At 48.7% G+C, this 21,489-nt stretch overlaps 8 protein-coding genes across 8 annotated transcripts; 4 read left to right on the top strand and 4 right to left on the bottom strand.

Annotated features, from left to right (window-relative positions):
- Positions 1-715: 715 nt before the first annotated feature.
- On the bottom strand, positions 716-5,455 carry N7509_013339 (putative GTPase activating protein (Tsc2); the record flags this gene model as incomplete). Its single annotated transcript, XM_056637976.1, has 3 exons — positions 716-2,289; positions 2,343-2,611; positions 2,667-5,455. The coding sequence occupies 3 exons, from the start codon at positions 5,453-5,455 to the stop codon at positions 716-718; spliced, it is 4,632 nt and encodes a 1,543-aa protein (XP_056481483.1).
- A 774-nt stretch (positions 5,456-6,229) lies between these two features.
- Positions 6,230-8,140, top strand: N7509_013340 (putative CTP synthase; the record flags this gene model as incomplete). The annotated part of the gene is made up of 3 exons (XM_056637977.1): positions 6,230-6,254; positions 6,356-6,388; positions 6,441-8,140. The coding sequence occupies 3 exons, from the start codon at positions 6,230-6,232 to the stop codon at positions 8,138-8,140; spliced, it is 1,758 nt and encodes a 585-aa protein (XP_056481484.1).
- Positions 8,141-8,713: 573 nt separating this feature from the next.
- Positions 8,714-12,063, top strand: N7509_013341 (uncharacterized protein; the record flags this gene model as incomplete). The annotated part of the gene is made up of 8 exons (XM_056637978.1): positions 8,714-8,774; positions 8,846-9,156; positions 9,250-9,420; positions 9,497-10,821; positions 10,876-10,958; positions 11,015-11,318; positions 11,376-11,555; positions 11,616-12,063. 8 exons carry the CDS (start codon positions 8,714-8,716, stop codon positions 12,061-12,063), a joined length of 2,883 nt encoding a protein of 960 aa, XP_056481485.1.
- A 2,531-nt stretch (positions 12,064-14,594) lies between these two features.
- N7509_013342 (uncharacterized protein) lies at positions 14,595-14,824 on the bottom strand (the record flags this gene model as incomplete). Its single annotated transcript, XM_056637979.1, has 2 exons — positions 14,595-14,735; positions 14,783-14,824. 2 exons carry the CDS (start codon positions 14,822-14,824, stop codon positions 14,595-14,597), a joined length of 183 nt encoding a protein of 60 aa, XP_056481486.1.
- A 187-nt stretch (positions 14,825-15,011) lies between these two features.
- Positions 15,012-15,779, top strand: N7509_013343 (fungal specific transcription factor domain-containing protein; the record flags this gene model as incomplete). Its single annotated transcript, XM_056637980.1, has 1 exon — positions 15,012-15,779. The coding sequence occupies one exon, from the start codon at positions 15,012-15,014 to the stop codon at positions 15,777-15,779; it is 768 nt and encodes a 255-aa protein (XP_056481487.1).
- A 569-nt stretch (positions 15,780-16,348) lies between these two features.
- On the bottom strand, positions 16,349-18,210 carry N7509_013344 (uncharacterized protein; the record flags this gene model as incomplete). The annotated part of the gene is made up of 4 exons (XM_056637981.1): positions 16,349-16,686; positions 16,750-16,839; positions 16,911-18,002; positions 18,072-18,210. Coding segments are annotated over 4 exons (1,659 nt in total), but the record flags the coding sequence as incomplete, so codon positions are not given.
- A 474-nt stretch (positions 18,211-18,684) lies between these two features.
- N7509_013345 (uncharacterized protein) lies at positions 18,685-19,421 on the bottom strand (the record flags this gene model as incomplete). The annotated part of the gene is given in 5 exon segments (XM_056637982.1): positions 18,685-18,694; positions 18,708-18,891; positions 18,957-19,202; positions 19,214-19,285; positions 19,316-19,421. 5 exon segments carry the CDS (start codon positions 19,419-19,421, stop codon positions 18,685-18,687), a joined length of 618 nt encoding a protein of 205 aa, XP_056481489.1.
- Positions 19,422-20,542: 1,121 nt separating this feature from the next.
- On the top strand, positions 20,543-21,029 carry N7509_013346 (Endosulphine; the record flags this gene model as incomplete). The annotated part of the gene is made up of 3 exons (XM_056637983.1): positions 20,543-20,569; positions 20,617-20,697; positions 20,748-21,029. The coding sequence occupies 3 exons, from the start codon at positions 20,543-20,545 to the stop codon at positions 21,027-21,029; spliced, it is 390 nt and encodes a 129-aa protein (XP_056481490.1).
- Positions 21,030-21,489: the final 460 nt, after the last annotated feature.

Consider the following 21,489-nt stretch of genomic DNA (forward strand, 5'->3'; position numbering starts at 1 on the left):
GTTGATGGGGGTGAGAATAGTTGTTGGAGAGAGAAAAAGGGTGCGCAGGTGGGGGTGAGCTGATGTGACTCGGTCCTCCTGCGAGCCCCGCGGCTCGGATGGTTCGCGTCGCACGATCATGTCGTCATACTGATGGACGGCATTGACAGTGGAATGATTAATAATAAAGATAGCCCTAATAATCGTGTATTTAAGTCCAAAACTATCCGTCGATGATACTAGGAAAATTACCATAATTGCCATAGCTTGCGTGTACATAAATGTAGAAAATATACTAGTACGCTTACACCGAAGAGGAGAGAGAATCATTGATTCATCGTACACAGGACATTGTCATTGCCAGTTATTTGGAGAAAAAAGTAAAGTAGTAGATCCAAGACTGCGGGTTTCCTTCACACCGAGGATTCAAGGCTGAACAGGCATGAAAAGCACAAAACTTTTAGGGGCGATTGGGGTATTCACAAATGCTGTGTGCATTACAAAAAGAGCAAGATGATGTACATGAAATCGTATGGGGTTTTGGGTCGTTCATTTGAAAAGGAAAGTCGTGTGTAATGTCGTGTTTGAGGTTTGGCATCCAGTCGATGGGGAAGGATGGTTTGTAGAGAAAGGAGGGTGAGGGTAGAGGGGGGGAGGGCGAGGGATCGATGATTGGAATAAAGCATCACGTCCTTCTATCGATTCATCACGAGTTGTCATTGCCATGCGGGGACAACTAGCGGCTCCAGCGGGAGAAATCCAGATTTTGCAGGACGTTCGCCTCAGAAGCTGCTGTCCATTCGGACTCAGAGGTTGTCTTAGTTGGTGCACTTCGGGTTGGCAACTCCTCAGAGAAGATGTTGGCCTTGGTATTGCGGCGCTGGCCGGGGTATGCGCCTTCGGCGGCCTCGGCACTCTGCGCCTGTGCGGCCAGTGCACGATCGCGGACTTTCTTGATTTCGCGGAGACGAGTGCGCCAGGAGGACATGTGCTCGCCGCCTTGATGGTTCCAGACGAGGGAGAAGACGGACGCATTGAGAGCGAGAATCCGAACGAAAGATGCGAGATTCTTGCCAGAGATAATCTTCGGTGTGGCGGCAGGAGAGACTTCGGGGAAGCCTGGTTTACTCATGACCCTAACATGGTAGTATTGCTTCTCCGGGTCCGTCTCCCCCTTGGGAGCTCCAGACTCATCATATGCAACGTGGCTGGATGGGGTGATGACAATATTGACGAAGTTGAACTCTGACGGGATAGTATCGAAGTTGAATGGGAGATTGGACCGGTTGAATACTATGGTGACGAAGTTATTTCCAATGTTGCGCTTTTTGTTGATGCACTGGGGATCGTGATCGAAGTCAGTGGGCATCATTGTCGCAACGTGATAGACAATTTCCGTCACACGGTCACGCCATGCGTAAGTTGACTCTCCATCGGTATCGGCGTACAATCCCTGGGTGTTGAACTTGGGATTTCGGAGGGAGACCTTTGTTCCCAGCTCAGACAAGAAGTGTTCATAATCTGCAGAGCCACCGGAGTTGGCCAGAATCTCGGCTTCTTTGGTCTGGTGATTGTCAAGATAAACGACACCGATTCGATGTCCATCCACAATGTCAGTGCGATCGAAACTGCCAATGGCCCGTCGGGTGATATCGTCTTCAGGAACGGGAATCGGCTGCATGACGGTAGGAGTTGGGAAGGCAGTAGTCGTCATCTGGAGCATGATGTGACTAGGGAGAACAGCTGTACGCATTGCATCGGAGGGGTGGACATGGGCATCAGGAGTTGGGGGCACTTGATGCGGAAGAACTGGTGCTGTCCGTTGCTGGTAGACGGAGTAGGTTGTACCAGATGCCTGTCGTTTGGTGATTTGGGTCAAACCGGACACTCCTGCTGTTTCAACACTAACGATACTCATGCCCACGACCCAGGACTTCTTTGATACCGGGCCATCTTCGGGGGTGGGAGGAAAAGTTTCAAATGGAATTGTCTCGCCCAAATCCGAGAATGCAACTCGTTGCATCAAATCAATGAAGACTTGGCTTTGTTCTTCAACCACCTCCTTCCCATGCTCGTCGGGGAAGATAAGTCGGCTGGTAATCCAGTTCACGTGTTTTGGCCGATCCTGCAGTTTCAGAGACAAGAACCAAAATATCATAACATGGTAAGTCAGCGTCATGACATATTTTGACATTGCATCCTGAGAGGTCGATTCCATGGCCTCGGCCGCACCGGAAGCGATTTCACGAGAGCCAGCACTCAGCCGCGACGGTGGTGGAACGGTGGCTCGGACAACGGGAGATTCCGAGGCTTTGGAACGGAGTTCTTGTTCCTGGAGGTCTGCAGAAATCGAATGCAGATACCGAAGACAGTGCGGATCTCTTCTTCGCGCAAATTGACATACACATCAGGAAGTCGTGCGAGGAGGGCCAAGAACTCCAGGATATGGACAGCAATATTCGACATCGTGATCACCTTCGACATCTTGTCAAGAATGATTGTAAGCGATTTAGTCACAGAGAGTGGAATTTCGTGACAGCACAAAGAAAGTGCCTGGATACAACCACGAGATGTTGCACCCCATGAACCGATGATTCCCAGCATGAATGCCCGGACAAGGTCATCTTCTTCGCTTTTCGCAAAATGTTCATGATAGCTGACCAGCATGCAAAGCGCATCGAAAATACAGGCAGCCACGTCGCTTTTCTTCAAACCAGTAAGCCCAGGGGGGCTCGTGGTAAGTTTCATTCTTGACTTGGTCGCATAGAATGCTTCGTAGGAGCTTGATTTGCGGAATGGAGTTGGTGAAAAAGTCTTTGTTTCCCAGTTGAGGGCCGAGATGTGTGAGAACATAGCTGTAAATATCCCAATCGGTCTCCCGCTGGAGAAGCGAAATCACAATTTCAAGCCACATGTTCACTTTCAATATGCCAGTCGAGGAAAAAGTGTCACTCGATGGACTCTGTGCCTCACTTTGTCCATAAGCAAAGACAACATGACTCGACTCCCCAGGAGGCTGTTCTGGCAAGACTTGTGGCTGGGCGTATGTCCAAACCGGAGGCGTGAGCTTGGATGCTCGAGCAGCAGAGATTGAGCCACGGCCAGGGAGGGACTTGGATAGACTGGGCGCAGGAAGATCTTTGCCCGGGAGTTTGCCAATGGAGGGCGGGAGGTTTTCATGCTGAGGAACATCTCGGGGAGGACTTTCGCTGGACTTGGAACCCACATCGACATTGCGACCCAAGACATTCATCAGGAAGTCGTTTTCTGACGTCGAGACAACAGTTACAGACCCTGCCGAATCACACCGCAGGCGGAATAGCAGCTTCAGCACTGTGAGTCGCGAGTCTGTTGGCCTGTCGGAGGATTGAGCTATCTGCAACAAAGCCTCGAAAAGAATGACAGACTTTGTAGCAGAAAGGTTCAACGCTCGCAACATCATTTTGACCAGGCCAACAGCACACACATTCGCCAATGTAAGCTCTAGAACGCTTCCGGATGTTGCGGAGGTTCGACGAGGTGAAGGATACATGGGTGTAGCCTGGCGAGGCTCATCTTTCGGGGCATCGTTCTTCAGTGGTGCGGAAATAGTATCAACGAGACGTTTGAAGACATCGTCATTGCTGGAGTGGATAGCCGGTTCCGTGAGGAAGGAAACCAGGGATTCCAAAAACAAGAGGTCTTTCTCTTCAGAGAAATCTTGAAGAATAAGATCTAAGAGGCCATGCTCGTCTGAGAATAGCAACCTTTCGTTATCGGCAAGGGCTTCTTTCAATGTATCGAGAGCCAGTATACGAATATCGGATGGCTGGGTTCGAGACTGAATAAAACGTCCAATCAGCTCTTGGCAATGCTGGGCCCATGATGGATCATCTGAAGGATGGCAAAGGGCATCCTTTCTTATCATGTTGATGATTAACTCGGCTTGAGAAGGCTCAATGTGCTGATATCCTTTGGCCAGGAAACGAACGGCTTGTTGCTTTTGATCCCCGTTGAGCTGTTCCCAGAGAACTTCTAGAGCAGATGCGATTCGGATCATGTTGGCGAGGATATTCGACTTGGATTCATCGTGTCCAGATTTCGCAAGACCTGGCTGTGGGCTGGCTGGGGAAACGGGTGAATCCTCGTGTTCTTCAAAGACCCTTCTCGAGCAAAGGACCACCAGGTTGATGAAGTTGGTCCAGTCTTGTTCCAACGCCTCGTGAACATAGGACCCTTCTAGAATGTTCAAACACAGGTCCAAAATATCCGAATCAACTTTGCCATCGTTTCTCTGGGCAATAGCTGCAAGTGAGTCGATCAGTTGATCGAAAGGAATTTGCGGCATCCCAGCCTGGCCAAATGCACACACGAGATCACAGAAAACCAAGATTGCGCCTCGAAGGACAGTCAAGTTCCGATTTTGCTCTTCGGAGCATGAATCTTTCAAAAAGGTATGCAGCATGTTGACCATCTCAGTCTGTCTTCGGGATTTGGCAAGACTCCGTACTGTTCGGGAAGTCGGGCCAGACAGTGGCTTCACAGAGGCGTGAATGCTGCAGAGGACTTCGAGGAGATCAAGAAAACTGGCGTCAGGTACATCCGAATTCATCACAACTGCATCGAATACGGCAAGCGAATTCTTGATATCGACAGCCATGCTTGTCTTTCGGCAGATGGTGATGGTTTCATGAAGAAGACCTGCAATTTCCTCTTCTGTAGATGGCTTGCGTTGCAACGTGATCAAGTCGATTGCAAATTGAAAAAGATCTGCAAGGATGGCTTCATCGTGGTCGAGTCCGTTTATTTTGACGCCCTTCCCCTTTTTCGCTTTCGCCCGAGCTGATGCGATAAGCCCATAGAGCGAGTTGATCCATGAGGAAACAATATGAAGGATTGGAGTATTGGCAAATTCAAGCTTTCTTCCGTGATCCGATAAGGAGATCAATGACTGCACTCGTGAGGGAATCAGTTCCGGTTCCGTTGGGCAAGAGATTGCCTCGAAAATGATTCGCCTAGCAGTTGGTGTTAGATCCTGCCTGGCGGATATTGCCTGCAGTAATTTGGCCCCGCTCCTTTGAGCATCCATGGAGTCTTCATGATGTAGGAGGTGTTCAGCTACCTCCCAGAGAACAATGGACTGTTCGGGACTGAACCACGGAAGGTTTTTCGATACATTATCTGCTTCATCAATCGCCTGAGACAAGCTCTGTTTCTGTGACAGATTCCGCACCGCTGCCTCAAAGTCCGGGCCACCGCTCGGGGCGTCCGAAGAGCTTGAGACGATACTTGCGCGGTGCATTTGGTCGATTCCGAGAATGTGGCGGTGCGATCCCCGGCTTTCAGTTGTGTGAGACAAAGAGTCACTGCTACTTTCCTGGAAAGATACTGGAGAGTGTGATTTTGGGCGACCAACGCCTAGTGTCTTGAAAACATCCGCGAAGCTTGTGGAGGAGGGTTTGTGTTGTGGTGCGGGTGGAACATCGTCGGAAGACATCCGCCTAATCGCCGGCAGTTTGGGACTCTGATTCGAGTAATGAGAGAAGTAATATATGTTCCTTTCCTGTTCGTAGTACCCAGACAAGTCAGTCTATGTGCTGATATTGGTATTGGTATAATACAACCCCCAAGCCCGGGGAAAGAACGATCAGGAGAGCTCAGGTCGGGTGGAACCTCGTCATTTCGCAATCGCCTTGAGACTTCTTACCTGGATACAATAAGCTAGCCAGAGCTAATTACCACAAGGGCAGCTCCTATGCAAGTTCACAGTACATTCAGAGCCAGATACGATGCCCCGCGAGTTGTGACAAAAGTACGGTTCAGGAAACGATATTCAAGCGGGGACCCCTGTGGATCAACAATGGGGTAAGGTGGTATATCGAAGCTCGGGTGGAAGCGAGGAATGAATATATAGCAATTCGGAGCGGTCGATGGCCTGACGGAACGAGTGGTGGGATCACAGACACGAAGCGTTAAAGAAGCATGGGGTCTTGCAGGGACCAACTCGTTGGCGGACATGAGGTGTCCAAGTCAGGTGACTGGAGAGGGCGTCATGTGGGTCGAGGCAGAAAAACTTCAGAAGTGGGGGGCGGTCAGGGCCGAAGAGTTTCGCGGTCGACGCCTGCCGCGGGTTTTTGACCTTCTTCCCCCTCGGCAGTAGCTGAGACAGGCACCCTACATTTACATTTCTTCTATCGGGGTCTCAATTTCTCAGTGATTCACTCTTTTTTGTCTTTCTCTTTCACTGATATTTGTCTTCAATCTCTTCACCATGAAGTACGTTCTGGTTTCGGGAGGTAAGTTTTTTTTTCTTCTTTTTGCTTTGCTTTTTTTTTTTTTTTCAAGGCTTCGGTCAACCCCTCAACAAAGTTCAATTGCTAACAAATATTCATTATAGGTGTCATCAGCGGCATCGGAAAGGGCGTTATCGGTATTACTCCACCAGGAAACAAATGATTTGCTCTTGTTTTAACACCTCACAGCCTCGAGTACGGGTCTGCTGCTCAAGACCATGGGTGCCCGCGTCACCTCTATCAAGATCGATCCCTACATGAATGTCGATGCGGGAACTATGGCCCCCACCGAGCACGGAGAGGTTTTCGTGCTCAACGATGGTGGAGAGGCTGATCTTGATCTGGGTAACTATGAACGTTACCTGGGCGTCACCCTCGGAAGGGATAACAACATCACCACCGGCAAAGTCTATAAGCACGTGATTGAGAAAGAGCGTCGGGGAGACTACCTGGGCCGTACGGTCCAAATTGTTCCTCACCTGACCGATGCTATCCAGGACTGGATTGAGCGTGTCGCCAGGACTCCTGCGGACGGCACCAACGAGCAGCCAGATGTCTGTGTCATCGAGCTGGGTGGTACCCTCGGTGACATTGAAAGTGCTCCCTTCGTTGAGGCTCTGCGTCAGCTGCGTCGTCGTGCTGGCAAGGACAACTTCCTCCAGATTCACGTCAGTCTCGTTCCTGTCATTGGCAGTGAGCTCAAGACCAAGCCTACCCAACAGGCTATTCGTGACGCGCGCTCTGCTGGTCTGAGCCCCGATCTCATTGCTTGCCGTTGTGAGAAGCCTCTGGATCGCGCCACCATCGAAAAGATCGCCATGTTCTGTCAGGTTGAATCCTCAGAGCATGTCATTGGCGTTCACAACGTCAGCTCCACTTACCATGTACCTCTCCTCCTTGAGCAACAGGGCTACCTGCGCGTTCTTGGCGATATTCTCAAGCTTCAGCAAACTGTCAAGATCCCACAGGAGCTATATGTTAAGGGTCAGGCCACTTGGAAGAAGTGGAAGGTTCTTACTACTGCGCAGGAGCACACATTCGAGACTGTCAACATTGCCCTGGTCGGCAAGTATGTCAGTCTTCACGATGCCTACCTTTCCGTCATCAAGTCCCTAGAGCATGCATCCATGGCGGCTCGCAGAAAGCTTAACATCATCTGGGTTGATGCTTCGCACCTGGAGCACACTTGCCGGGACACCCACCCCCAAGAGTACCACAAGGCTTGGCACGACGTTACCACTGCCGACGGTATCCTGGTTCCTGGTGGCTTTGGTACTCGTGGTACCGAGGGAATGATTCTCGCCGCTGAGTGGGCGCGTACTAAGAAGGTCCCGTATCTGGGAATCTGCCTTGGCATGCAAATCGCGGTCATCGAGTACGCTCGTCATGTCTGCCAGTTTGAGGGAGCCAACTCGATTGAGTTGGATGACGGCACTAGCCACCCCATCGTTATTTACATGCCTGAGATCGACAAGGTCAACCTGGGTGGTACCATGCGTCTGGGTTCTCGCCCCACAATCTTCCAGGAGAAGTCTGAGTGGTCTAAACTCCGTGCTCTCTACGGCATTGACCGCACCTCAGTGGATGAACGTCACCGTCACCGCTACGAGATTAACCCCGAGTACATCGACCGCCTTCAGTCTGCCGGTCTCCACTTCATCGGCAAGGACGACCAAGGCGAGCGTATGGAGATTGTCGAGCTGGAGGACCACCCTTGGTTCGTTGGTGTTCAGTTCCACCCCGAGTACCTGTCTCGTGTTCTGGCACCTAGCAAGCCCTTCCTAGGTTTCGTTTCCACCGCTGCGGGCGTTTTCGACGAGGTCATGAAAGCTTCCCAGGTCACCGAGGCGGATAAGCTTACCAATGGCGTTGGCAACATTGTCATCTAATCTTTCGCTCATGGCTTTATGGTGTAACGGCAGTTTTCTTCTTCTTTTTCTTGCCCACTTTGGTACCTTGCTTTTTTTTTCTCATTTCTGGCATGAACGGCACAAGGCGTACGAACCATAAAAAATATCTTAGACAGGGGAATTGAATGCATGATGTGCATGTATTTGATTAACACATACAATATACAATTACATTATACCACTTTGGCTCTGTAGATATAAAAAATGTAACCGCACTCGCAGACCTAACTAACCTAGTTAGTTAGTTATTGACACCTTAGAAACCAGGCACTAATATTACCTAATCCGGACTAGCGTAAGTGGGCTGTCCGCTCGATTATCGGAGCCCTCTATTTGTTATGGTTGCCCGGTGGTGAGCTCTTTGTATTTCCGGGACTCACTTTTTGTCTTGCAATCCCACCTTCTCCCACACCCCTCATCTGGAAGAGTCTTCTCTCCCGATTCCACATATTCTTCTCTACACATTGAACCTCAATTCATCTCCCTTCTTCCATTTCTCTTGCCTACTTACTCCCTTTTCTTCTTTTTGTTGATACCCCACGTTCGGTGAAAATGGCGGATGCGCTTGGAGCTTTGTTGGAGGCAAGCTTGGACCCTCGACGGAACAAGGAAGGTGAGCGGATGCAATCATACGAAGATACTAAAACTGTGACTGACCGACTGCCTGTTTTCAATCGATTCTAGCCGAGCAGGCCCTTCGTCAGGAAGAACAGAAGCCGAACTTTTCGCTACAACTCCTCCAGATCACCGCCTCCGCTTCCCATCCCTACAATATTCGTCTTGCCAGCGCCCTTTGCTTCAAGAACTTTATCAAGCGCGAGTGGATCAATGAAGATGGAAACTACAAGCTTCCAGAGGCTGAGGTCACGACCATCAAGCGTGAGCTGATCACTTTGATGATTTCCGTGCCTTCGGGAATCCAGTCTCAGCTTGGTGAGGCCGTCAGTGTGATCGCCGACAGTGATTTCTGGGAGCGATGGGATACCCTTGTGGATGTGAGTGAATATTACTGCTTGCGGCGTCTGTTCCATGGGCTGCGCTGCGCTGGTCTGAACTAAGCTAATGAGGTTGTTTTGTTTTTTGTCTAGGACCTCGTTTCCAAGTTGTCTCCCACCGACCCTACTGTCAACATTGGTGTTCTGCAGGTTGCACACTCCATCTTCAAGCGGTGGCGCCCACTTTTCCAGTCCAACGACTTGTATGTGGAGATCAACCATGTTCTGGAGAAGTTCGGCACACCGTTCCTTTCTCTCCTCGAGGTAGGTTTTCAGTGCTCTATCCGATACAGCGACCATCGATTGAGTATTTGTGCTAACTTAAGCTTCTCTCCATTAGTCCATTGATAACTACATTGAACAGAATAAGACCAACAAGGAGAACCTGACACAAGCCTTCACCCAACTCAACTTGATGATCAAGCTCTTCTACGATCTATCCTGCCATGACCTTCCTCCCATGTTTGAAGACAATATTTCCGGCATCGCGACAATTTTGCTCAAGTACCTTACATATGACAACCAACTGCTGCACACAGATGACGATTCGGAGGCTGGTCTGTTGGAATACGTGCGTGCGGGTATCTTCGAGGTTCTGACCTTGTATGTCCAGAAATTCTTGGATGCCTTCGGCCCTCACGTTGGGCAGTTCATCCAGAGCTCGTGGGGCTTCTTGACCACTATCGGCCAAGATACCAAGTACGACATTCTTGTTAGCAGAGCTTTGCATTTCTTGACCTCGGTTGCCAGCATGCCTGAGCATGCGGCTTCTTTCCAGGCCGAGGAGACACTGAGCCAGATTATCGAGAAGGTTATTTTGCCCAACGTTAGCCTGCGCGAATCCGACGAGGAGCTCTTCGAAGATGAGCCTATCGAGTTCATCCGACGGGACTTGGAGGGATCTGATAGTGAGACTAGACGCCGAGCTGCGACTGACTTCCTGCGCCGTCTGGCCGAGAAGTTCGAGGAGTCTGTGACCAAGGTCGTTCTCAAGTACTCCGAGCACTACCTGGCCGAGTACGCCAAGGACCCTGCGTCGAACTGGAAGGCTAAGGATACCGCGACCTACCTCTTCTCTGCTATCGCAGCCAAGGGCGTGGCAACCTCCAGCCACGGTGTCACCGCAACCAACAGCCTCGTCAGCATCACTGATTTCTTCCAGCAACACCTTGCTGCAGACCTTATTGCCGATGATGGAATTCACCCCATTCTCAAGGTTGATGCCATCAAGTATCTATACACTTTCCGCAGCATCATCACAAAGGAACAATGGCAAGGTGTGCTTCCTGTGCTTGTCAAGCACTTGGCCTCTTCCAACTATGTGGTCTACACCTACGCTGCCATTGCTGTGGAGCGGGCTCTCTTCCTCAGCGATGGCCAAGGCCAACCGATCATCCCTCCTACTGAGATCACACCTTTGGCCAAGGACCTCCTCGAGCACATTTTCACATTGATCCAGAAGGACCCTGCTCCTGAGAAGGTGCAAGAGAATGAGTTCCTGATGCGATGCGTGATGCGTGTTTTGGTTGTCATCCGCGAAGGCGTGGTTTCTTTCACCGATGTTGTGCTGCAGCGCTTCATTACCATCACTCAGATCATCAGCGGAAACCCCAGTAACCCGCGGTTCTACTACTACTTCTTTGAGGCTATGGGTGCATTCATCCGGTAAGAATCCAGGTCCTCTGCTTCGTACACGGCCAACTTGCTAATACACGACAGGAATGCCGCTCCCGCCGACCCTGCTAAGCTTGAGCAGGCTTTCTATGCTCCATTCGCCGGCATTCTGCAGGGTGATGTGCAAGGTAGGCTAAAGTCTCCCAAATCACACTCAGGCGACCATACTAATCCATCTCTACAGAGTTCATGCCCTACGTCTTCCAGCTCTTCGCCGCGCTCCTAGAGGCTAACTCCTCCGCCACACTCCCCTCTTACTACCAAGAACTGATTGGGCCCATCCTGATGCCCGTCATGTGGGACTCGAAGGGAAACATTCCTGCGCTTGTTCGCCTTCTGGCCTCCATCATCCCCCGTGGCTCTGATTATATTGCCCAGCAAAACCAGATCGAGCCCATTCTCGGTATCTTCCAGAAGCTGGTCTCCACCAAGGCCAACGAGGGTTATGCCTTCGATCTTCTGGAGACAGTTGTTGCAAGCTTCCCACCGTAAGTCGCTGCTCCATAACATATCCATGAGAATTTTCAACTGATGGCCCGAATTAGAACCGCCTTGCAACAGTACTTCGTCTCCATCATGCAGATCATCATGCAGCGTCTGCAAAACTCCAAGACCGAGACTCTGTCCGTCCGCTTCGTCCGTTTCTACCACTTCGTAACGGCCCATGATGACAAGGGCTATAACCCCGACTTTATCATGCAGGTCACCGAGCAGGTGCAGCCGGGGTGAGTTGACTCTCCACCCTCCTTTTTTTCAACCCCACAGTGCTAATAAAACCACTCCAGCCTCTTCACCCCCGTATATCTCAACGTGATTCTTCAAGATACTCAGAAGCTCGCCCGGCCCTTGGACCGCAAGACAGCTGTGCTCTCCCTCACCAAAATCGTTGCCGACTCGGAAGCCTTCGCCACAAAATACTCGCAGAAGGGCTGGGGTTTCACCGTCAACACACTGCTGAAGCTCCTCGAACTTCCTCCCGACGTCACTCACAAGGACGATGTCAACGCTGAGGTAGACATTGATCAGATGTCGTTCGGTGTTGGTTTCACTCCCCTGAACACGATCCGCACCTCGCCTAAGGACCCCTGGCCCCAGACCGGTGCGGACCTCAAGGCTTGGGTCGGTACTTACCTGAAGGAGGCAGATAAGAAGCACAATGGACGTGTTTCGCAGATGGCAGGCTCCCGTCTGGATGACCAGGCCAAGACTGTCTTGGGAAGCTACATTTCCTAAATGGTCGGGTTGGTGATGCATTGCTTTATTTCATTTTCTTTCCTAAAAACAGAAAAAGAAATCGCAAATATTTCATGATCGAGTCCGTTTGAAAACTTCAGGGCTTGAAATAAGTCCGCCTGTTCTGTTGGTGGGAGGCGGTGTGCCATGCTATGCAATTATGAATTCTCTAGATCTGGTCTAGTCGGCCTACATTTATTTTATAGGATATTCCCATGTGCTGTTTCCTATGCAAATCTAACAATCTTAATGCACTTGTTTTGCGTATCAGTAACCAATCTTCACCGCTCCCCTGGCATCGCGAGCAGAGCCGTAGAGGCCACCATTTTGTTTATTCCGGATGTCATAGCTGGGTGGGAACTAGTCAGCTCTCCCTCCTTTACAATGATGGACCGATTAACTAAAGAACTTGAACATGCAAAATATTCGGGAGTTGCCGACCCCACATCAATACGTGGTTATGAAGCACGACTCCTGATTAGCTCCTCGTATTCTTCCGGGACTCATGGTAATTAAAAACCGTGGGCCCCGATCCGACGTTACAAATGACTATTCATGTCAGGATGCCCAGATACTCACAGATCAACGCAAGGCGTAGCATAGGATATAATGAATTAGTAGCGGTTCGAACCAAAGTAGTAGCTTGAGGAGGGAGAAGGAAGCTGAGATGGAACTAGGGATATGTAAGCGGGGAGGGTAGGTGACGGTTAGTACTAGCTACATAGGTATTTCCTGCTGAGAGCCACCCGTTCGCTCTCGGCTGATAGATTATTATACCGCTTTCAGTGTATTTAATGGGGCTGTTCACCTGGGGTCTGGTGTCGTTCTGGTTTTCCATATCGCCAAATAAACTATCGAACATAATTCGTGGCCCAGGCTGGTCGCCCCAAGACACTATACTAAATACAATATTCCATAACCTCATATTTCAGCGCTGAGTGCTGAGAGAATCGTCTTAAGTTATCTTAGAGTCTAATATTTCATACTAAATATTTTTACTACTAGTACTAACAGGTCGACGAATATTTTAGGGTGTGATAATGTTGATAAGATAACCATGGATATATATTATTTCAGCATCGCTCGATGGAAGCGTATTTCTGGTAATATACTAGTACTACTAGTTACTACTGTGTGACGGACCTTGCGACCTCATGAGGGGCCGCTACTCCAAGGCTCCAAGCCCTGGAGAGTTCAAGGTCACAGATAGGCCACCGAGAGCCAATCGTTGAGTCTTCGAAATGACCTCGGGAACCTTCCCGAGACCCAATCTTGATTTGGAATTCAGGATTGGGTCAGCCACCTGGGCAGGTCTGATTTGCCGACTCAGACTACATATAGTTACTGGGCTATACCACACTAGTAACCGATGCCTTGGTTCGATGAGGGGGCGAGCGATCAAGTTCTTTCTAGTCCTCCGTACTCCGTACCGTCGCCCACACTACATAAAAGGCGGGGCGCTAGATCATTAGTTGACAGACCATTCAGTCTTGGAATCTCGGACCGATCTACACCCAAGCTCAAAGATGCCTGATCCTTTACAAGGTCGATTAGCAAGGGGTGCCTCGCATCGGGTGCGCACCGGAATCAGAACTATGGTAGCTTGTGTGAGCTGCAAGGAGAGGAAGCTCAGAGAATGTCCAATCTCTAATCGCTGGTAGAAGTCTAACTAACTTCTTGACACAGTGTGACGGTCAAATTCCAGCATGCTCCAGCTGTCAGCGAAACAGATTAGGTAGGTATCTGAAAGGAAGGCTGGTCTGAAAACAGCCTGGTTAAGCAATATATAGTTTGTCTCGTCGAGGACCCCGTTACAAGGCGACAGCAGCCACGAAACTATACCACAATATTGGAAGAACGTGTTGAATTTCTAGAAAGCAGGCTACGAGGATTGCTCCGTCCGGACGCTGATAATTCACCCCCGCCGAGCAGCCCACCTAGCGCTCCTACCGAGGACGACAAGCACATACACATATCTAGCGCCATTGGAGCTCTAAGTTTGAAAGCAGCTGGATCAGAGCCCTGCTTTCTTGGCCCATCATCCACATTTGCTTTCTCGCGCTTCATTGGCACTGCTCTCCGCCAACCAGTTTCAGCCGTACCTTTCGAACTTATCGATCAAAACCACCACGATCTGGAAGCGCCAGGGCCATGCCAACTCCCAGATTACCCCGTGGCCGTTAGACTCAGCAACGGGTATTTCCAGAACATACACCCGCAGTATCCATTCCTGCATGAACCGACCTTCAGGATGTGGGATCACGCGTTAAAAGATCCTATCGCGGTGCTGACTCTTCAATATCAGCCAGGCCCACTTTTTTTCATGAACATGGTTTGTACTTTTTTCGATTTTTAGACCAAACTATTGTGTTAAGCCTTTTAGGTATATGCGATCGGTGCCTTACTATTACCGACTCCTGGATATGCACCGGAGGAACTATATGCTTCTGCCTTACTCTATATCGACGATATTCTTTGCCATGATACCTTGGAATCTATACAGGCATTGCTTTGCTGCGCTGCCTACTCTCTTAGATCATCTCGAGGGACTTCCCATTGGTAAGAATAACTTCGAGCATAAACATAGGCGGCGACTCACATGGCACAGGAAGCTCGCTACTCAGGCCGTATGCCAGTGCGTGAATCTCGGGTATCACCGCAATTCCAAGCAACTGGGATTGTCAGCTTCTTCACTCCAAAAAGAATTGCAAAAGCGCACCTTTTGGAGTGCATATGCGATGGAATGCTCAGCTGCCGTCATGTTAGGGCGACCGCTGAGTCTCCGTTTTCAGGAAATTGACGCAGAGGTAGGTAAAACTATTGTTGGTAACAATTTTGGTGTGATATCTAAAAGTCGATAGTTTCCTCTAGATATCTCGGATGCTTATCTTACAGAGACCGAAGTCAACGGTTCAACACGAAGATCTTTGACCGATACACCTACGATAATGACCTATGGAATTCATGCTTTTCGCAACCGATCACTTCTAGGCTGCATTCAGACCCAAATCTATGCCGACACTACTCTCAGTGATCCTGAAATTTGCGGTGCTCGTGTCCAAGAACTTTTAGACCGTCTTGAAAACTGGAAGGCGTCTATTCCACCTCCTATGCCCCCTCCCGAAAGCGGCACGCTTTCTTTCTTTACGACCCCGGATTGGTACCAGGCCAACTATAACCTGGTAATTTTGCATCTATTTCGTGTTCAAATAACGAACCAAAATGAAAGAGGGAAAGCAGTCGAGGCCGTCTTCAGTCGGTGTTTATTTGCCGCTAAGGACATTTGCCACAGCTATCGCCGCCAGTTTATTGGGAAGCCTACTACTTGTACCTGGGGTGCACTGCACAATTTGTTTCTAGCCGGCTTGACCTACCTTTATTGTCTTTGGATGTCACCAGAGGCACGCAGATTATCACGACACGACCAGATCAGTAGTACCTGTATTGATTGTACAATGGTCCTAGTGGTTTTAGCAGAGAGATGGGCTGATGCTGCTCCTTACCGTGACATTTTCGAGGCGCTTGCAAGCAGCACTATGACTATGATCGCAAATAGTCAGCAGGGCGATATCACTGCGCAACCCTCTCATCTTTCATGGGAAGAATATTGCCCAAAAGACCTGTCACAATGGGTGGAAAATGTTGCGGAAAGTGGAAATTCCTCCGGAATTGATCAGCTAATGAGTGGGTTTATGGACGATCTTTTTCCTTCGTAGCAGTATATAATTAGTGAAAAAGAAAGCAGGCAAAATACTTGATACTGGTAGCTATCTAGTGATTTCAAGAGGGACCGCTCAAATGAATTTCGTTTCTATAAGATTCTACCTGCCAACCACTTCTTTTCACGGTATCGGGATGTGTATATTGAAGGCAACCTGTTCGTGTAGTAAATGATATTTCCCAAAGAAGCGCCTTCTGCGGTATATGGAATTAAGGGTTTGTTCTCCATTTTTCCCACCGCAAATACTTGTCTGAAGCTAAATCCAGCTACGGAGCAGATTAAGCTCGTAGGCCGCGTCCCGCTAATGATATACACAGCCCGGGGTGTTTGTCTCCACAAACATAATATGATGGTACATTCAAGCAAATCCCAGGATTGCATAACGGCTCATGTAGGGTACGAAAGTCTCGGGTGATAACATGACTTGTATAAATTGTAACCAATATGTCATCTCCTACCAATCCTCCACACTACAATCTTAGTTTTCGTCGAATTTAAGTATCTCCTGATTGTAGTGTTCTGCTTGGAGCACGCTTGGCTTGTCAATTTCAGTCCCCCGTACTCTGTCTTGGCTGATGCTTCTTGTCCTGGGAAGTACTGGTCAGTCAGCTTTTGCTTTCGTATGCTAAACCCTAGATCTGGGACCCACTCTTTTTGATTCTCCATATCGGTGCCTTCCAAGATGCGGGTAATTTTGCCTGTAGACTTGTATGCTTGGAACCAGGGCCTGTCAAATATGGCGTCAAGTTCTTCGACACTCAGTCCAGCCGTCTCTGGGACCATAAAGAATACATAAGCCTGGGCGATGAGGCAACAAGCAGCGAAAAATAGAAACGCGCCCCAATTATTTGTTGTCGCTAGAAGCGACGGAAGCGCGAAATTCATGGCAAAAAAGAACAACCCTGCAAAGATCAATCAGTCAAAACGTCAAGAGAGGAATATCTAATCAACATATATGCTCGTACAGTGGAAACATTGAGTGATAGCTCCACCAAAAGATCGAATGTGATTCGGCCATACCTCTCCGCCAAAGACATACGGTAAAACAAAAAGGCCTACGGGTGGTAGTTAGCGGCAAGATATGGGAGAGCGTGGTTGGTCATTCAAAGCTAAGTGATGGTCTTACCAATTGCATACCCAAATGCATGGACGAAGAGGATGGCAATGGCTGCCCGGGACGAACTTCCATTTGCCTTGCCAGCCTGTTCATATTTGATATACACACCCAGGTATATATCCGACACCATCTGCAAAGCAGAACCCAGCAGGAGCGAACGTCTTCTCCCCAGGATATCAATCAGGAGGAAAGAAGCGATCAATGTAAAAAACAATTTCGACGTGCTGTACATTCCAGATAAGAATAGGCTATGGGTCGTATCCCCTGCCTCTCCTAGCAGATTGAGGATGGGAATAAAGTAAGATGTAATCGAGTTCGCGCCTGACAGCTGAGCAAGGGCGTAGCACAACAAGACCTGCTGAAGACGGCGCAGGTTGGATCGAACGGTGAAAGTCTCCTTGAAGTTGCCATAAAGCCTTGAAGAAGTCGCTTCATAGTGTCCCATGTCCTTTTCGATGGCCTTTTGGATCTCATTGAGTTCAAATTCGACCCGAGGATGGCTAGCTGGCAGACCTCGCAACTTGACCAATGTGTGTACAGCTTCATCGCGACGCCCAACCATCCAAAGCCAGCGAGGAGACTCACAAAGAAAGAAGCTCGCGCCAATTATGAGTGCAAAGAAAATGCACGGCGAGAACCATACAACCTGGTATTGCATCCGGCTGGTGGGTATGTGAATGTACGAACCTAAAACAGCGAAGATGGCGCATATGGATGATATATTCATCAGAACACTGAACCAGACAGCGAGGAGTCCACGAATCTCCGTCGGGGCGATCTCCACAATAGACATGGTTCCAATGACAGTCAGCGGCCCGATGCCCAGCCCACAGATAATTCGCGCTGCCCATAGGCCACTAACCGTGGGGGTCAAACACATGATTAGCTGTCCAACAATCCAAATCGTAGCATACAAGCGCCATGCCCAGAGCCGCCCGAGACGATCATTGATGAAAACGGACAGCAATGCACCTACTCCAGCGCCAGCGAAGACGATTGATACAAAGTAACGCAATTCGCCGGCATCATGGTTGCTGAAACCGAATTGGTCCTGGAAGCCAGGCAAAATTGGAATCACGGAGGATGAGCCTTGATCCCAGGCTGTATTGAGGAAAGAAATCAACCGCGATCCCCCGCAATTAGTTAAAGACCTTGCTTAAATGAACTTACTCAAAGGGATAGAGGCCGTGGCGTAGCAGAGGGTTGATAGGAGCAAATGCTTATTCCATACCAGCTCCTTCGGCATTTCGCGCAATGTCTCGACGTATACCGCCAAGGTAGATTTGGTCCATAGCGTGGCTAACGGCATTCTGATCCAACAAAGTAGAGAGTGCTTGGGTGATGATTCCTCAAGACTTCAAGATTTACCGCGAATATCGAAACGGGCGATGCTTGCAAGGTGCGAGAGATCCACGACGATTTGTACGTTTTATTAATCTCCAATAACAAAGGTTTATAGTATTCCGCCTTGTGATTTGCGGGGATGTGGGGCTTGTGTTGGGAAAACTGTAGTACATAAATGCCGGTGCGGTCCGTGGGCCCCTTCGGGGAAATACGAAGGCCACATTTCATTGGCCTCTTGCCTACGGTGCTCGATAAGAGCAGGATGGTCAGCAGGCATATAGGTAACTATATAGGGGTGTTTTACCTGACCGCCCTGAAGGCCTGTAACTCTCGGCTCCTGAGTCCAAAATTATTAGTGTTTCCCATACAAATTTGGACATCTTGATTACCTGCATTGCAACGAACTTGGTCCACCCGTTTTTCTCGGCGCAGAAATGCATCAGCGCAAACTGGTATGTCCACATTGATGAGGCTCCAATGTATCCGAATTTCCCGCCGTAGGTAACTAGGTCGCGAAGAGCACGCATAGTCTCTTCAATTGGCGTGTACGGGTCAAAGCGATGAATCCAGAAGACGTCAATATAATCTGTCTCCAGACGTGCCAGAGAATCGTTCACTGCGGTGAATAGTGCCGATCTCGAGAGTCCTTGTAGTGGGATCAGCACACATTGAATAAATTGTTAGAAAAAAAGGGTGGTTCGTTAGGCTTACCGAACTGGTTGATATAGTCTTTTGTTTGTCTAAGCTCGTCTAGGATAGGGTATGTATGGAACTGTTGCTCTCCCATACGGCTCCAGGTCTTTGCCATCAACACTAGCCTATGCCGCGGAAGGCTATATTTCCTTATAGCTTCCGCAATAACTCTCTCTCTGAATTGCTGTTGGAGTAAATGTTTGCCGTATCCCACTAGGTAGATCAATCTTGAGGTGAGTCCGGGTATATAGTTAACTAGGGTTCCTTGATGAAACGAATGGTAGTGACTCCACGATCATAAGCTCCCTTAAGTAGGGGAAGGGCCTTTTCAGGTCCTAATACCCAGCCTGCCTATTCTGGGTTTCCAATGCTTAAACACCCGATGATTGGAACCGACACCCGAAGACCACTGTTTCCGAGAAGTCGATAGTCTGCCTTGGTCTCATCTAAGGACTTTGCAACACCGGCTGGAAGACACGACATGTTCAATGGTGGATTGCGGTACCGGATTACTGAGATCAAGTGTAATTTTAAACTGAGAATCACTGGAAAGGTCAACTGACCTTTATACGCGGAGATGAAGTCACATGGAATTATAGACTATTCGCTACACTAATTTACAATATACTTGGACAGTGTTTGACCTGTGGGAATATTTCGGTGGGTCAGTTTTCTTGTCTGGCTAAGCCTTGATACCGACAATGGAAGGTGGAATGCGCCAACCTACCTCACATACTAAGTATACGTGACTTGTGGTGTCGCTTTCCGTCGTTGCAATGGGATCGACCCGTCAACACTGCGCAGCCAGCCAGCTAGCGAGAGTTCCCCATCTCTCAAGAGTCAATAATTATATGTATAACGCATTCATTCGCAAACGGCTATGAATGGTTAGTATGAATAGGACGATCCGTTGGCGGAGTACGAAGTAAATGGAGTCGATTCTACACTGTATCCGCTTTACCGAGATTCCCAATTAATCTTACGCTCGTACGGACTCGGAGTATCAATTCAATTTCAATTAAATAAGGCTCGTACAGAGTAGATCTCCGGGTTATGTTTTGCCGCCCATCCGTATAGCCCCCCAATCCATCGCCACAAGATGGAGGCCAGAACGGTTTTCAAGCCCTATTGCCAGCCTCGAATCTCACCAAGATTCATCGAAAGGTAGTGAGTCCAAGATGTACAGTAATATTCGAAATCAGCTTTACCTCCACACTCTCTCGCACTGTTTCCCGGAGCCCCACCAAAATCCAGCCATACCAGATTGGGTCAAGGATGACCCACTTGAGTTCTATCAATGTACCTTCAAAATGTCGTCATTAATTACTGTAATACTCATTTCCAAATGAAAAGCACTCTGACAAGAGATCTTCATCCTTCGTTTATCTCCGGAAGAGCAAAATTCCTGTCTCGTAATGATGACTGGATATGTACAGCTTTCCAATTGCCCCGCCCATATCGCTGACTAATCACCGTTGGATCACGCGACAGGACAGATAACGTCATGAATATTCCGTTCGAGAATTCTGAGTATCTCTACTCAGATACAGTCCCCATCCCAGGCTTGGAAAATCATCTGAAAATACAAGACTAAATCTCGCAGAATGCAGTCAGGAGGACCGGATCCCGAAGTAGGTCCCACCCTTCCTATAACCAACGACGCTAATATTCCTCTCAGCCATTGTCTAAATCCGAGAGCCGTCTCCTCGAAAAGTACGGAAAGCTACCACGTGGAGGCTTACTGGCTCAAAAGTCCAAGGTACTTAATAATACAGTTTCTTATAGCGCGCGCTAACCAACAATCGGCAGGAACGGACATACTTTGACTCTGGCGATTTCGCTCTTTCTACCGCTAATCGCGAGACTGACAACGGCGCTATTCAAACGGGTAGAGCCCATCCTTATCGGGAAAGCATTTCGCATCCTTATGCCTCTATCCCTGCCTCCAGTAACGTTGACGAAAATGCCAACGAAGATATATATAGAAAAAGTCCGAGTATTAAAAAGAGTCCTCTCCTTCACCAAACAGATATTCACGATGAACCAACAAACAAGGAGGGACAGGACGATCATATGTATCACAAGCGTTAAGACCAAATTATTGTATGTAAATGGAAATTGAATTGTATATCATTCAACAGGATAGCACGAGCAGCATAATAGTCAAAGAGGCATAATATAATATCTTTTCTGTTTGTAAGGCTACGGAATACTTTTTGATCTTATGATATCTATATCCTTAAAACAGTGGTGCTTTTGTACACTGACTAAGAATATTATCCCTTCTTGATATTAGGGTTCGAGGAATAATCAAAGAATATAGGTGGTAACACCGGATTCCCGAAGCTTTATACAGGTGTGCACATTAGGAGCAAGGTGTAATGCGAACATAAACCAGAGTCTGTCTGCTCAGCAACGGAGCATGATAAAGATGATATTAGATTAGACCCAAAGCATCTGCATCTCTGACGGTTTGTGAGCCTGTGGAGGGAATGAACATTATATCAAAGTAATAGTTTTTTATTTTTGGAAGGCTAAAAGGACTTTACGA

Source organism: Penicillium cosmopolitanum (assembly GCF_028827165.1).
Source record: "Penicillium cosmopolitanum strain IBT 29677 chromosome Unknown utg000012l:1.0-3308103.0:1.0-3310761.0, whole genome shotgun sequence".
Lineage (NCBI taxonomy): Eukaryota > Fungi > Ascomycota > Eurotiomycetes > Eurotiales > Aspergillaceae > Penicillium > Penicillium cosmopolitanum.